The 15,361-nt window shown below is 45.4% G+C and overlaps 1 protein-coding gene across 8 annotated transcripts in view; it reads left to right on the plus strand.

Moving 5' to 3' along the window:
- TEX15 (testis expressed 15, meiosis and synapsis associated) overlaps positions 1-15,361 on the plus strand; it is a 171,631-nt gene that overhangs the window by 62,710 nt on the left and 93,560 nt on the right. For 5 of the 8 annotated variants that reach the window (XM_075604064.1, XM_075604078.1, XM_075604122.1 and 2 more), the window contains 3 exons: positions 7,786-7,839; positions 11,997-12,104; positions 13,887-14,052. In XM_075604064.1, the coding sequence (XP_075460179.1) occupies positions 7,786-7,839; positions 11,997-12,104; positions 13,887-14,052 (328 nt within the window). Of the gene's footprint in view, positions 1-7,785; positions 7,840-11,991; positions 12,105-13,886; positions 14,053-15,361 lie in introns of all 8 variants that reach the window. The other 3 variants (XM_075604096.1, XM_075604105.1, XM_075604087.1) reach the window with 1 other exon arrangement.

A 15,361-nucleotide genomic window follows, 5' to 3' on the forward strand; every position in this document is an offset into this window, starting at 1 on the left:
TTTTCTCTCCCCCCCACCCTCTCATTCTCTCTCCACCCCCACCCCTCTCATTCTCTCTCCCCCCCACCCCTCTCATTTTCTCTCTCCCCCCACCCCTCTCATTCTCTCCCCCCCCCACCCCTCTCATTTTCTCTCCCCCCTCTCATTTTCTCTCTCCCCCCTCCTCTCTCATTCTCTCCCCCCGCCCCTCTCATTTTCTCTCTCCCCCCACCCCTCTCATTTTCTCTCTCCCCCCCACCCCTCTCATTTTCTCTCTCCCCCCCCACCCCTCTCATTTTCTCTCTCCCCCCCACCCCTCTCATTTTCTCTCTCCCCCCCACCCACCCCTCTCATTTTCTCTCCCCCCCACCCACCCCTCTCATTTCTCTCTCCCCGCCCCACCCCTCATTTTCTCACACACACACACACACACACACACACACACACACACACACACACACACACACACACACACACACACACACACACACACACACACACACACCTCCCCCCCCCCTGTGCTCCATGCTATTTCCTCCACCGTGGATTGGCTGCATTATCAAGCAGCAACCAATCTGAATGGAGGAAACTGCCAGCCCCCCTAACAACAGCCCTGCATAGAGAAACCGACACCCCCAAGCCGGTCAGGTCACTAAGTCCAGAAAGGAAATGCCAGACACATACATGTCTAGTATTACCTCTCATTTTGTTTACTGGCAGTGTCCAAATACAGGACAGTCCGGTTCAATACCAGACACCTGGCATACCTATGTGGAAGTAGGGGTGCTCATGGTCAGTCGTCTGGAGATACCAACAGTCCAGGTTTTCAGGGCAATACTCTGCAAGTTGTTTTAGCGATAGTTAAGGATACGTTTATAATTAAAGACAGCTTTTAAACATGGCCTGTTCATAGCCCTTGAGGACTGAGCTTAAGCACCTTAAATTTACTACCACATGTAAATACATTAACCCCCTGAGTGCTCCATGATGTAGTTACCAGGTCATGATGTCAGGCTACTACGTCGTGGCCATTTTGCTCGTTTTCTACGGGGAATCGTGTTCCCCTCCTCTTCCGTTCCTGTCAGCAGTGATGACGTGATTATGGAGCTCCGAGAAGCAATCATATAATCGCATTGTGCTGGCACCTCAGGTTTTACAAGATTAAATGTACAGCTGTAGCAAGACTCACAGTCCCTGATGCCGGAGCTGAAAAAGAAAAAAGCCGAGGCTTCGGCGATGGGGGAGGGGGAGTCATGCTTCAAGATCAGACCTCCAGCGACGACCCATTAATTTCAATGGTCTAAGCCTTAAGCCTTGGTCTATATCAGGGGGGCGCAAACTTATTTCCCTGCGCCCCCGCTGCCGGCGGCCACATCACCCCTGCGCCCCCCCCTCACCCCCACTTACCTCGGCTCCGGCGTCATAGCAACGTGACGTCACATGGCGACGCGTGTGGAGCCAAGGTAAGTAAAGGTTTACAGAGGCCCTGCAGCTCCTCTGGCACTTAAAAGTTAAGTGCCTTCGGGAAGCGCACAGGGCCTCTGTAAACCGCGCTCCTCCCCCCCCCCCTCACAGGCATTCTCACGCCCCCCTGGGTGTCGCGCCCCCCAGTTTGTGCACCGCTGGTCTAAGGTGTTTGAGGACTTGTATGTGTGTTATAGTACAGTACTGCTTAGTAATCATGGGCCTACGTCTCACAGCAGCTTTCCCTGGTATACAGTAAGGGCTCCAAAATCTGTAGCCTTTTTACAACATTGTGGTCCATATTTCTTTACCTGATCTACAGTGTATATACATGATATACATGCCATAGAAAATTATTCAATATATTTTCAGTATTCAAGTCAATAAAACACTACCGTGCTGTTATTAAATATCGCTCAGCATTAATATCCTATAGAGTAAAATGATTATGGTCCATATTTTATTGTACATGTTCTATATACAGTAGATTAAGTTTTACATACCATTGGGGTTTGCGTATCAAGCATCAAAAAGCAGCAGCTGTGATACGCAGGCCCATGTTTACTAAGCAGCACTATACTATAACACACATTCCAGCCCTTGAAGACACCTTATTTCATTGAAATTAATGGGCCAGAAGCTTGGCTGGACTTTGACCTACTGTGGCACTAAGCTACGTCAAGTTTAAAAAATATTTATTATTCTGACTGAAGTGACCATTGAGAATATAAAGATGAAACTGAAATTAATGAAAGCATTATACTAGCATTGTTATATACAAAGAGGATGGTGTAAAGCTAAAATGAACACATCACAGTAATTTTAATATTAAAACATTATCTTTCGTGATTTTTGGAGAGCAGTGTCACTGATCATGTCTTCAAAGGATAAGCTACGTCATTTGTCACTTTCGGTGCACATAATGCTTAGGGTCATATTTGAACGAAAAAGTCCATATTTATAGAGAATCTTCTTTTTCCCATATCTACTATCATCCTACTTTAAAACTTAAAATGCATTAATGTTTTCCTGTTTTTGAGGCCCCTCGTATTGTGAGGCCCTAAGCTATAGCTTAGTTAGATTTTGCGTAAGTCTGCCACTGGCCAGAATGTGTCTTCTGTTGTTGGAAGGTGTCATATGGAAAAGCACAGGGTAGTAAATATAATTAACAATTTTTTTAATACAGCAAGGCCCCGCTTCTTGGCAGTACCGAGTAGAGGGCCGCCATGTCCACGCATGCACAGAACGGGCCAGTGCGGGGTCGTGCATGCGCAGAATGGAGGGCTTTGCCGATGTTGCGCATGCGTTGAACGGCGCATTGCCGGTCTGCGCATGCGCTGTCCCGGGAGCTTGTGAGAGGCCTATATCGTACACCAAAATTATCTGGGTTGAACTGAACACGACTAGATATGATAAAATATAATTTATTCCTTGATAAAGGTGAACACACGAGATATACAAATAACAGACAAAATATGCACTTACTTAGAATTGGAATGATGAAATAATCAGAAATCTTGATTAGCAGATCATGCAGCAATCTCAGGATGATACAAAGACAATGGGCATAGGCTGAGCCTTGTTTATTTTCAATTTTCAGTCCTATACCTTAACCTTAAGGCGCCTAGCTGGCTAGTGGAGTCTTTTGAAGTAGAATGTCCCTTCCCTGCAAGTGTGAACTATGACACTTACAGACCACTCAGGCCCTTTGTTCTTCGCCCTAGTAGATACAATCACAGCGGTTAACCTTTGATCAGAGGACTTATGCTAAACCATCTGTCTGCCCCCCTGACCTATTACCATAGCAGATGGGCTCTGCGTTCTCCTATCAGACCCAAAGTACCATTCACAGTTTAATATCTTCACATATTAATATAATCGGTTCCGTTGGGTCCAGTGGGCTGATATTTGCCAGCTTTTGTTGCCGGAACTGTATCTTCATTGTGGCCAAATCTCAGCCCTCTGCGACCCCCAGAACCGGAGATACACAAATGCAGGTTAAAACACTTTTAAAATACAGGATTCTTCCCTTTAAAAATGAATCTCTGCCTTTCACTCTTTCCCCATTGAAATCAACGGGCTCCGCCGCCATAGGCGTTCAATGGAGCGACTCCGCCGTTGAAGTCAATGGGGTTCCCCGCCATAGACTTTCAATGGGGAGACGCCGCCATTGAAGTCTATGGAAAAAACAAAAATCTTTACATTTGCCCACAATCCGTCTGGTTGTTCGGAGAGGGCTGGGAATGGCCATGCGTTCATGCCGGAACCTTGGCTACATGCCACCCAAATGCCAGCCCTCTGGTCCTTCCAGAACCGGAGATATGGACTTACACTTTTCACAATTTCGGACTTAGCCGTTTTCACGCCACGCGGCTTTTCCCCATTGGAATCAATGGCCGGCACTGCCATAGACAATGCATGGGCGCACGCCGCCATTGGATTCAATGGGACCTCCGCTCCGCCATTAAAGTCAATGGCGCGACCCTCTTTCTCCGCTCAACCCTTTACGGGGGTCCCTCATTCCTGGACCCGTTGGGGGCCGTGTGTGGGGGTTCCTAGGGGCTAGGGACAACCAGAATTTTATTCCTAGGTGCCCTAGAACCTAAGATTCCCACGCAAATTGTCATTGAACTTGACCCAAGTGATAAAGCTCTTTTCAAAGACATTGTATCCGCTTCTGCGGTTTTGAGGTTTGGATGGCTGCCAACCTGTTCCTGGAGGCTGACGTCGAGGAATCCCCATTGAAGTCAATGGTCCCATTGACTTACTGCTGCGGCCGAGTTTATTCGAGCATTTGCCCGTTCTCGGCCGCAGCAGTAAACTGGCGCGCGCCGGAGGGTGCCGGGCGCGCGCCGAAGCAGCGGAAGAGCGCCCTCCGATCGGGGCGCTCTCCCTCCCGCTTCCGGGTCCGCCGGGTCCCCCGGAACCCCCTGCCGCCGTCCCCCACATCGCGGGACACCAGGGCAGGCTCCCGATGACGCGTGACGCGCGGCACGCCGAGGGGCGGCCACTAGCAAGCCGGGAAATCTCCCGGCTTGCGGAACCGGCCACACTTTAATAAAGTGTGTCGGTAGTGTACAATGGGAAACCGCCGCTCCTCCTCTCGGACGCCACCTGCTGGTCGTCGCTGGAGACAGGTCAAAACCGCTACTTCTGCCATTGGAATACATGGAGCCCCAATGGCGACCTATGGGACTCTGCAAAATCAAAATGGTGCCTGAAAAGGCGGGAACATGGAACAAAGAGCTATAAACACTATGTTAACCTTAACCCTTTCCCTCCCGCATTAATCCCAGTGTATGTGTTGGTGCAAACACTGGAACAGAAACAATACATTTTTACAGGGGAATATACATTAGGATGCTGAAGCAAGGGAAAAACACATTACTGGACCACAGTCCAGTTAACCCCTTGCTTCCCAGGTGAGAGTAGGGGGTGACAAACACACAAATGCTTATCGCTCTCCAACTATTCAATATAAAGTCTAATTAACTCATGGTGCATAGGGTAAAAACTGATATGAATACATAAATCCAAAGGGGGGGGGGTTGAAGCCCCCAATGGAGCAAGAAACTTTGGACTCCGCACTTCTGGCTCACCGACCCCGGCTTACCTCTGACCTTCCGCATCTCTCCAATCCTGACCACGGCTTACAGACTTCTATGCTCCTACTGGGTCCAACCCCTGACCACGGCTAAACGGACACCGACCATTCTACTGGCTCCTACCTCAGACCTCGGAAAGTACCTGACCATTCTACTCTCTCCAATCCTGATCAGGCTGCCTGACCTTCCGCACTCCAGACGCACCCCAGTGGCTGTGGGTGGCGTTTATACCCATACCCACCTCAGTACCGGGGACCCGCCTTGTTTGTGGTGACCACAGCGTTACACAGAGCGGGTTTGCTGGAGAAAGTCTTTACAGAATGTGTCTATGTATCGAGATTCCAGAGTTATGGAATACCCCAAAAGTTGGATCCGGGTATCGAGTGAGATTCTCGGATACAGCCAAGCACAGTTCTCCGGTCAAACTCTGACTCTGAAAACGTTCTTACAACTCACCGCCAGGGTTCCTGCTGCAGCATCTTCCAGACAAGGTAAACGGGCATGAAGTGGTTGATGTATACCTGCAATCATACAAGGGGTCCCTAGTATAAGGAGAGGTGCCCAGATACATGCCCAGGTACCCTGAACCTTGTATAGGGGCCCAGGGGGTGCTCCAGCTAAGTGATAAAGCTGAGAGTAATTTCTTGTGTGTAAAAGTTTTAAAAGTTAGTTCTAAAGTGTGCCAAGAATGACGCTAGTGAGTGTAGGCAATATTATGTACTCTCACTATATCCCTGACACCAGAACAGGGACTTATATATTTTATCACACAAAAGACAGGACCCTGATATTTTATTGAAGAGTTATATTTAATAGGTATATGTACTGATAACCTTTAAATGAACTGTCGGATTTCCAAGTCATGGATTCCGAGGGACCAGGTGGCTACCAAGCTTTGTGCCTATGGGTCTGTGTGGAGTCCAGACTTGAAAGTCTCATGGATGCCAAGGTGTTAGAACAGGAGGGGTACTGCAGTTCTGCTTGAGTACCCGCATCCTGGGCTAACACAGGGCTATCCGGCCACCATTTGCCAGAGCCCAGACTCTATAGAGCCTGGACAGTGGTTGGGTTCAGTATGCAAAGAGGCAGAGGTGCCAGGTTGGCGCATGCCCCTTTGCAGAATGAGAAAAGGTGCCCACCCGGCTTTACAATACCAGCAAATCGGTGATTGGCTGGCAGGGAAATTCCCATGCTCTGATAGGCTTTAGAGGTTTGTGAATGGGACGCTGAAACCCATACGGAGCCTTGCAGCAAATGAGGAGCGCAGATTCCAAGCGCCAAACCAACAGCGGCAAATTCAAAGATTCTATGTGCTGAATAGACGCAAGACGACTTCAAAGATTTTGACTCAAGAATTTTTCTAAGCCCCACTCCTGAAGAATGTAGTGGTCGCGGCTGGCATTGCATGTCGAAATCAGTTCCTTGATTTTCGTGTGTATCTACCGATGATTGGAAAAAGCTTCTACAGAGATAATTTTTGGGAATTTCGTTTAAAGGATAGATTTATTTGTTAGCCCCGTTTCCAGTAAGTGTGTTAACCCTGTAAATTATGTTATATTGTGTGTATGTCTTTTCCTGAAATAAATTACAATTTATTTTACCTCCTTGCTTAGCTCAATCAATAAAAGATCCCGGTATAAAAAGCTGTTGATAGACCTGGTCTCCTGTGACAACGGCTCACACCCCTTGGCTATCCTTCAGCTGAGCCAAAGGCTGTCCGCTTTTGGGGCAACCAGATGTACACTGGGGTAGTTGACATTCAATGCAGCTGTGAACAAAAAGTTCTTTCTGTCCTCTTGGCTCATTAACATTCCAGTGGGTGGGGTTGACGTTCCACAAAGTTCAAGCAAATGTTAACCCTTAGCACGGTGGTCCTGTGTAGAGGGGAGCAGCTTTTGGGTAGCCCCATCAGACTGTCCGCCTTTGGGGCAACACAGATGTACACTGTATGTATGTATGTATATCTTTGTTTATATTGCACCATCTATGTACATAGTGCTTCAAAGCAGTAATACACGTTACATAATAATATAAGACATAATGGGAATATGCGCTTCCGACATAAAAATAACATTAGGAAAAGGAATCCCTGCTACGAAGAACTTACAATCTAAGTGGTAAGTTGGAAGAACGTACAGAGACATTAGGAGTTCAGGTAAGTGCATTTTGTGAACGAGGTGTATAGTATCAGCCACGGATCTACCCATATGCTCATAGACAATTTTTTTTAGATCACCTTTTTTTCACTTACACTTAGGACTTTTTGTGGTGTCTTCCTTTCTTGATTTAATCTGCCTTGTGAAAGCTATGTACTGTAGGCTCTATTTGTTATTTGAACTGCATTTCCCTCCAGGTCCCAGAAGGTATGAAGCCTGTGTATTCTCTGGTTGCATCTTATCAGTTGTTCCATATTCTGTATTTCTGGAAAGTCAGTTCTCCATGCTCTGTGAGGGTATTATTTGCGTGTTCCATCCATGTCTTGATCTCTAATGAGATTGTATAGTTCTGAAACAGTAATTTTTTCTCTAGTATGGTTTAAATAATTATCTAATTTATTATTTTGGAGTATATGTGTCTTGAAGTTTAGAAGTTTTTTTTTACAGTTGTTGATTATCTGCATGTGTGAGAATCAGTGGTTTTGAGGGATACCCCACTTTGTGAATTCATGGAAGTGCATGAATTGTTGTTTTGTCTGTCTATTAAATGATCTAAACATGTGATGCCTTTCTCATTTCAGGACTCAAATTAAGATTGTGTGGAACCTGGATTAAATTTGGCGTTCCCTTGGATGGTAAGTATCTCGAGATTGTGTGAAAGGTTATATTTTTTCCTCACTGTTTTTCATGTTACATACATATCTCAATAGTACTGTATGTTTTGTTTAATGGTTTGTGAGATGTCACTGCAGCCCATGTGTAGAATTTCTCTTAATGGTATTTAGGGGAGGAGAATAGACTTTCTAGTGTCAGTGAGGAGTAATTACTTGTATCCAAGATCCAGTCAGCTACATGTCTCATTGTGCATGCTATATTATAATTTCTTATGCCTGGTAAGTTAATGCACCCTTGATAGTTGTTGTTTTCTATAAGCTATTCTACTTTTCTTGGAACACCACAGCAACCCTAGCATTGCTTTACGTAGTTCGGTAATAACTTAGTTTTTTGAGACATTTATTTTGAATCTTCAGATCGAGCCAACATTTTCTATTTGATTTAGTATGCTGGTAATAGATTTATCTGGGTGGGATAGAAACATTAGAATGTCGTCTGCAAACATAGATGGTTTTAGTTCTTAATTCCCTTTAATTCTTTCATTTGTCTCATATATATAGCAAAGGGTTCTATGGCTAGGTTGAACAGCAAGGCTAAGTCGCAAACCGCGTGGAGGCGTCCGTGTGCGGCGCGAACACATTGCCTTAAGGCATTATTGCACCCATAGACCACGCAAGCGCGCGCGGCAGCAGGAAGGCGCGGGTTGCGCGAGGAATCAGTTGAAACTGATTTCTCGGTGCGACGGGCAAGTCACATGACCTTACAGTCCATTGAAATTAGTTGGCCGGAAGGCCTCTTAGGACGTTGAAAGGTGTCTTATGGAAAAGCACTGCTTAGTAAATATAATTAGCATTTTTTATAGTACTGTAAACCTTTATTATAGCTTCTGTATGAAATTGAAGAAGTAGTTAACTTGATTAACAAGACTCTTACATGTGACGCAGGTTTTGTTGCCAAATTACAAAGTTTAGTTCCGGCAGATTTATCTGATTGAAATAAAGGTGGCTATGTACAAAACTGATAAAAGGACAAAATCCTAGAAAACGGTGTAAAAATTCTAGAGAATCTTGTGCAGTCGCCAATCTGCATTTATGAAGCTAATTTTAATGTATTGATTTCCCGCGTTTGTGCCGTGCGTCAGACATCACCCCAAGCTACCTCAAGGTATTTACATCATGAAAACGGGGCGTGTTTAGGGACTTGTCTACAGCTTTGTGTGCCTTGCTGCAATGTTAAAAAAATTACATAATTAATTACAATTCTCACCTTTTATTAGCCTATTTTGGCCACCACCTCGGAGATGGCAGTACTGCCTCATTATTTGCCAATGCATTATATTAGCCCCAATCTAAATTCATTCTCATGTACTGACTATAAAGTTCATGGTAATTTTCAGAGAAAGTGTCTTTATTGAGATGAAAGAAATTTGTTTTAACAAACTATATATACTGTGTATATACAGGCATACCCCGCTTTAACATACGCAATGGGACCGGAGCATGTATGTAAAGTGAAAATGTACTTAAAGTGAAGCACTGCCTTTTTTCCACTTTACAATGCATGTACTGTACTGCAAACATCATACACGTGCCTAACTGATGTAAATAATGCATTTGTAACCAAAATAAATACAGTAGGCTTTATTCAAATAAAATGAATGGGAGGAAGCAAGGAGGTGAGAGGCGCGCACGCGGGTCAGTACTGTATAGCAGCTCTCTCCTTCTCGCAGTCTCTCTCTCACTCAGTCTCTCTGTCTCTCTCTCTCTGTCTCTCTCTCTCTCACTCAGTCTCTCTGTCTCTCTCTCACTCAGTCTCTCTGTCTCTCTCTCTCTCTCACTCAGTCTCACTCACTCAGTCTCTGTCTCTCACTCAGTCAGTCTCTCTCTCTCAGTCAGTCACGCACTCAGTCTCACACACACGCACTCAGTCAGTCACACACACGCACTCAGTCAGTCACACACACACGCACTCAGTCACACACACACGCACTCAGTCACACACGCACTCAGTCACACACACTCAGTCACACGCTCAGTCACACACAGTCACACACTCAGTCGCTCAGTCACTCAGTCACACGCTCAGTCACTCAGTCACACGCTCAGTCACACGCTCAGTCACTCAGTCACACTCAGTCACTCAGTCACACACAGTCACACGCTCAGTCACTCAGTCACTCAGTCACATACTCAGTCACTCAGTCACACACTCAGTCACACACTCAGTCACACACTCAGTCACTCATCACACACACAGTCACTCAGTCATACACTCAGTCACACACTGTCACTCAGTCAGTCACACACACACGCACTCAGTCAGTCACACACACACGCACTCAGTCACACACACACGCACTCAGTCACACACACATGCACTCAGTCACACACACACGCACTCAGTCACACACACACGCACTCAGTCACACACACATGCACTCAGTCACACACTCAGTCACACGCTCAGTCACTCAGTCACACGCTCAGTTACTCAGTCACACGCTCAGTCACTCAGTCACACGCTCAGTCACTCAGGCACACGCTCAGTCACTCAGTCACACGCTCAGTCACTCAGTCACACGCTCAGTCACTCAGTCACACACTCAGTCACACACTCAGTCACTCAGTCACACACACAGTCACTCAGTCACACACACAATCACTCAGTCACACAGTCACTCAGTCACACACTGTCACTCAGTCACACACTGTCACTCAGTCACACACTGTCACTCAGTCACACACTGTCACTCAGTCACACACTGTCACTAAGTCACACACAGTCACTCAGTCACACACAGTCACTCAGTCACACACAGTCACACAGTCACTCAGTCACACAGTCACTCTCACTCAGTCACACACACAGTCACTCAGTCACACTCAGTCACACACAGTCACACACTCAGTCACACACACACACACACACACACACACACACACACACACACACACACACACACACACACACACACACACACACACACACACACACACACACACACACACACACACACACACACACGCAAGCAAAGACTGCAGCAGAAGATCTTCTCCCCCTCACACTGCAGTCTGTAATTCACATCACATGCAAAGCTTCGCAGAGCTCTGAGGAGGGAGGAGGGAGGAGGGGGGAGAAGGAGGAAGCAGAGTCACGGGCGGACTCACTGGTTTAGCTGCTGCTTTAGGAAGCGTGATTGCAGGGGGAACGGACACAGATGGGAGGGGGAACGGACACAGATGGGAGGGGGAACGGACACAGATGGGAGGGGGAACGGACAAAGATGGGAGGGGGAACGGACACAGATGGGAGGGCAGAGGGAACAGGGAGATCGAGCGCTCCATAATGAAGACAAGCATGAAGGAGGTTGCAGGAGTGTTGAGTTGCGCACGCTGCCCCCTGGTGTCCGTACTCGCGAAGCACGTGTACGTACACAGGGGTAAGGTGCAACAAAAAAAAAATGTACGTGCTTGTGAGTGTACGTAAAGCGGGTGTATGTAAAACGGGGTATGCCTGTATATATCTATATATACACACACACACACACACACACACACACACACACACACACACACACACACACACACACACACACACACACACACACACACACACACATCAGAAGCATCAGGGAGTCTTTGGTAAATCCCCACTTTGTAGGTAGGCAATAGTTTAATGGTGATTGCAGTTTTTTTAAGGTGATGAATATTTGTGACTTAGTGGATGTTATTTCCGATATAATTGTAAACCAGGAACGCAGTTGAACAGAACGAGGAGTTAATTATGGTATATTGACTCCCTGTTCCACGAGGGTAATTTATCAAGGGTTTATGTGCCAGAATATACTGTAAGGGGAAACAATCTATCGGATTCCTTTTTTTTGCTACAATTTGCAAATCACCAATGATTATGTTACAATGTTAAATATGCTATAACCTAGTCTTTTAGTTTTGTCCCTAAAACGACAAATAAAAAAAATATATAATTCTAAAGTTGAAAACAGACAATTTGCTTGTACATATTCTTTATACATAACAGACCCTACCTGCATATTTATACATTTGCTTTGTTTTAAGTATTTGGTTTGCGATATTTATGCTGCATGAATATGTATTACTTTTTAATAAAGAGTAAATGCTTTTGCAACAAGATTACTCACATTCCTGTTTTAGGACAGACAACAAAATGGAAGAAAGTGTAAAATCTTGTTCTGCAGTAAGCCGTGTCGGCTCCAAACCGCTGAAGAACTTCACTATTCCTAAAATTAGAAGAGCTGCTGATATAGGTTAGTATTAATGTCATGATATTTATTCATCATCCTTTAACATTCTTCTGACTGAAACAAATGTATAGAATAGGCTTGTCAAACGCAGAATAGCTTGAGGCCAAATTCTTAAATCCTACTGCAAGGCTCGGGCCTCATCATCAGTCGCGGAAGGAAAAAAGAAAGTATAAAATAGAGCAGCGGTGTGCAAAGTGGGGGGCGCTGGATTTGTCTAGGGGGGCGCGGGCGGTTGCAGAGGCCCCGCGCACTTCCCCAAGGCATTTAAATGAAAAGCCGGGGGATTGTGTGAAGCCCACGTAACTCTAAAACTTATTTACCTGGACTCTGCCGGCGTCACTCGTGTCCATGGCAACGCAGTGTCAAATGACGCAGCGGGGTCATGTGACGTCACACGCGAGAGGTAAGGAGGGGGGGCTCAGAACGGAGAGGAGCAGGCAGAGGGGGCGCAGCAAAACAAGTTTGCGTGCCCCTGAATTAGAGGATAGACAGCATTCAAATTTAGATAAGGGTAGAAAATAGTAAGTGAACAAGGATGAACCCTATTTCCTCCACATAAGCATAGCACAAAAATGGGGGAACTTCCCAGCACTCAATGTAATCAAGAAAAAATGGGGAATATGCCAAATCAATTTTAATATGAAAATGTATCCAACAACATAAAAATCAATAAAGACACTGTGGAAATGTATAGCAATAACTGCAATCTAATATTAATATGTAGCCCACAGCGTACTAAGGTAACACGAGGGGAGGGAGAGACAGGGAAAAGGAAAGGTAGACAAGGGGAAACCAGGGGGGGAGGGGGTGGGAAGGAAAAACAGGGAAATAAGGGGGGCAACGTTTCGTGGGGGTGAACTCCTTCCTCAGCTGTCACAATGACCAGAGGTACTTCCCTTTTTAACCCTGTGTAACATACAGACTCCCTAGTAATAAACAGATGCAATACTGCAGGTATGATTCAGTCAGGCAAAACAAATAGAAGCCAACCAGGCCAGTAATGTTACCAGTCAAACAACAAAGAACACAAGTCCAGCGCAATAGTATTCAGGCCACTGGCAGCAAGAGGTCTATTTATATTGCAGCAAGATATAAAGACAAAGGGTTATGTCCGTTGCAGATAGAGTATCACTGAAGATCCACTGCTCGCTTGTCTTACAGTATGTCCACTGTAGTTGGGATGCCGTTTGACTGGTAACATTACTGCCCTGATTGACTTCCATTTGTTTTGCCTGACTAGGAATCGTACCTGCAGTATTGCATCTGTTTACTACTAGGGAGCCTGTTTGTAAATAGGTAGAGCAGCATTGGTCATTTTTTTGTGTATATGTGTGCACAGATATAGCAAACTTAACCGCTGCTGGGGGATCCCATTAAGAAGCATAGACCCCTGCAGCTCCATAGCATCAGTCACTGTCCCGGCGCTGCACACGTTTGTTTGTTCGGCCCTGGAGGGGAGGACAGTAAGTCTTGCTACATCGGTACATTGTTATGAACACTTCAGTTTCTTAAGATCCCATGGACAATTACACAAATATGGGAACATTAGATTGATAGTTAACTGTGAGCCTAGTTAACTGCATTAGTATCATTTTTTCAGTTCCACCTTTTTACTCTCCGATAACTAAATATCTTAATTGTTTTCAGCTGTGTCTTATCCACTGTTATCTAAAATCAAACAAAGCTAAATAAATTGTACTAATAAGGACATATGATATGCAGAGAAAATTGTACTCTCTATTATAATATTGTGTATCTGATAAGAACTTTCAATTTGTGTTGCAGTGTATCTTGCTGGTTGTCTGACAGATACGCGGGAATACAGAGAGATTCAAATTGCTGTAAAGGAAGCAAGGCTGAATATAGGCTGTGAACTGCAGACATCGTGGAAATTTGGGGAGATAAATTTAATCTTCAATGACGATTTAAAAAAGAAGTATGCTGCTAAGAGGTAACAAATCTTATAGAATCTAAAATGTTTATGTTGCAGGAACAGTTCGTCCTAGGCTGACCCCTTTAATTTGTACAGGTTTTGGGAAGTAGGGGGTCTTCGGGACAGAATCGCGTTAATTTCCCCTGCTTCCAGACATACTTAACGGGCAAGGTGCCATTGGTTCTTCATGGAGGTTTGAATCTCAGGGCCTTTTATTGGACCTCACATTTTTGATTTGTTTTGGCTCATTTCTATCTTTACTAAAGATACTTGGCGTATATTGATTTTTAATAGCATAATCAATAATGGAAGACTTTAATTATTATCCTTTTATAACCATGGTGGTCATGTAGGCATGCATGGTACAGATGTAGCAAACTTCATTTCTACCTACTGATAATGCAGAATATCATAGCGTTTCCCATAGATCCACTGGCAGGGATAACATAGAATAGCACCACTTAATCCTATAAAGCGCTAGCGTAACCTGTATCTGTATGGTAACTAAAGGGTTAAAAATTATATTTACTTATCTACCCATTGCATGCCATAGAGACTGAGGGGGCTAAGCACTAAGCTCCGATAAGTCACTTTTAGACCGCAAAGTGCTCTTCGATCGTGATTTTTGGCTCAACCCGATGCACTAAGAACGCAAACAGGCACTTTGCGGTCTAAAAATGACTTTTTTCATGGATTTTTTCTAAGTCCAACTTTGCTCTATCGCAGCCCTGTTTGCGTGAAATTCTGCCCTTAAGCGGGATGCACTAAGCAACGCAACCTTAGCAAACGCGAAAGTTGCATTGATTAGAACACGTCAGGTCATAATAGACGCAAAGAAATCTGGACTTAGAAAAAATTCTGGCTTTTTATTTTTGCATGCGCAAAACACATACAGCAGGCCGGCGGGTGTCCCCGGCTGACCCCGCGGGGGTCCCGACGGAGCCCGGGGGTCACGCGGGTGTCCCTGGCTGACCCCGCGGGGGTCCGGGGGTCCAGGGGTCCCCGGCTCACCAAGCAGGGGTCCCTGCGGGAGTGCAAGGGTCCCTGCGGGGGTCCCCGTGGCCGTCCCGGGGTCCCCTCCGGGAGTCCCGGGGTACCCGCGGGCCTGCGGTACCAATGGTGCACCTCCAAAAATAAAAAACAACAATTCTAACTAAATACACCCCCTAACACATACTATACAGTAATGGCCAAAATTACTATTATCCAAATATGGATAACTAGCTGAGAGACCCGGCGTTGCCCGGGATGTAAATGCGTAATATGTAGTATTATTTATAAATCGTGGAACAATAGGTGAGTATTTGTTGTAAAGGTTGGATAATAA

Source organism: Ascaphus truei, chromosome 1, assembly GCF_040206685.1.
Source record: "Ascaphus truei isolate aAscTru1 chromosome 1, aAscTru1.hap1, whole genome shotgun sequence".
Classification (NCBI taxonomy): Eukaryota; Metazoa; Chordata; class Amphibia; order Anura; family Ascaphidae; genus Ascaphus; species Ascaphus truei.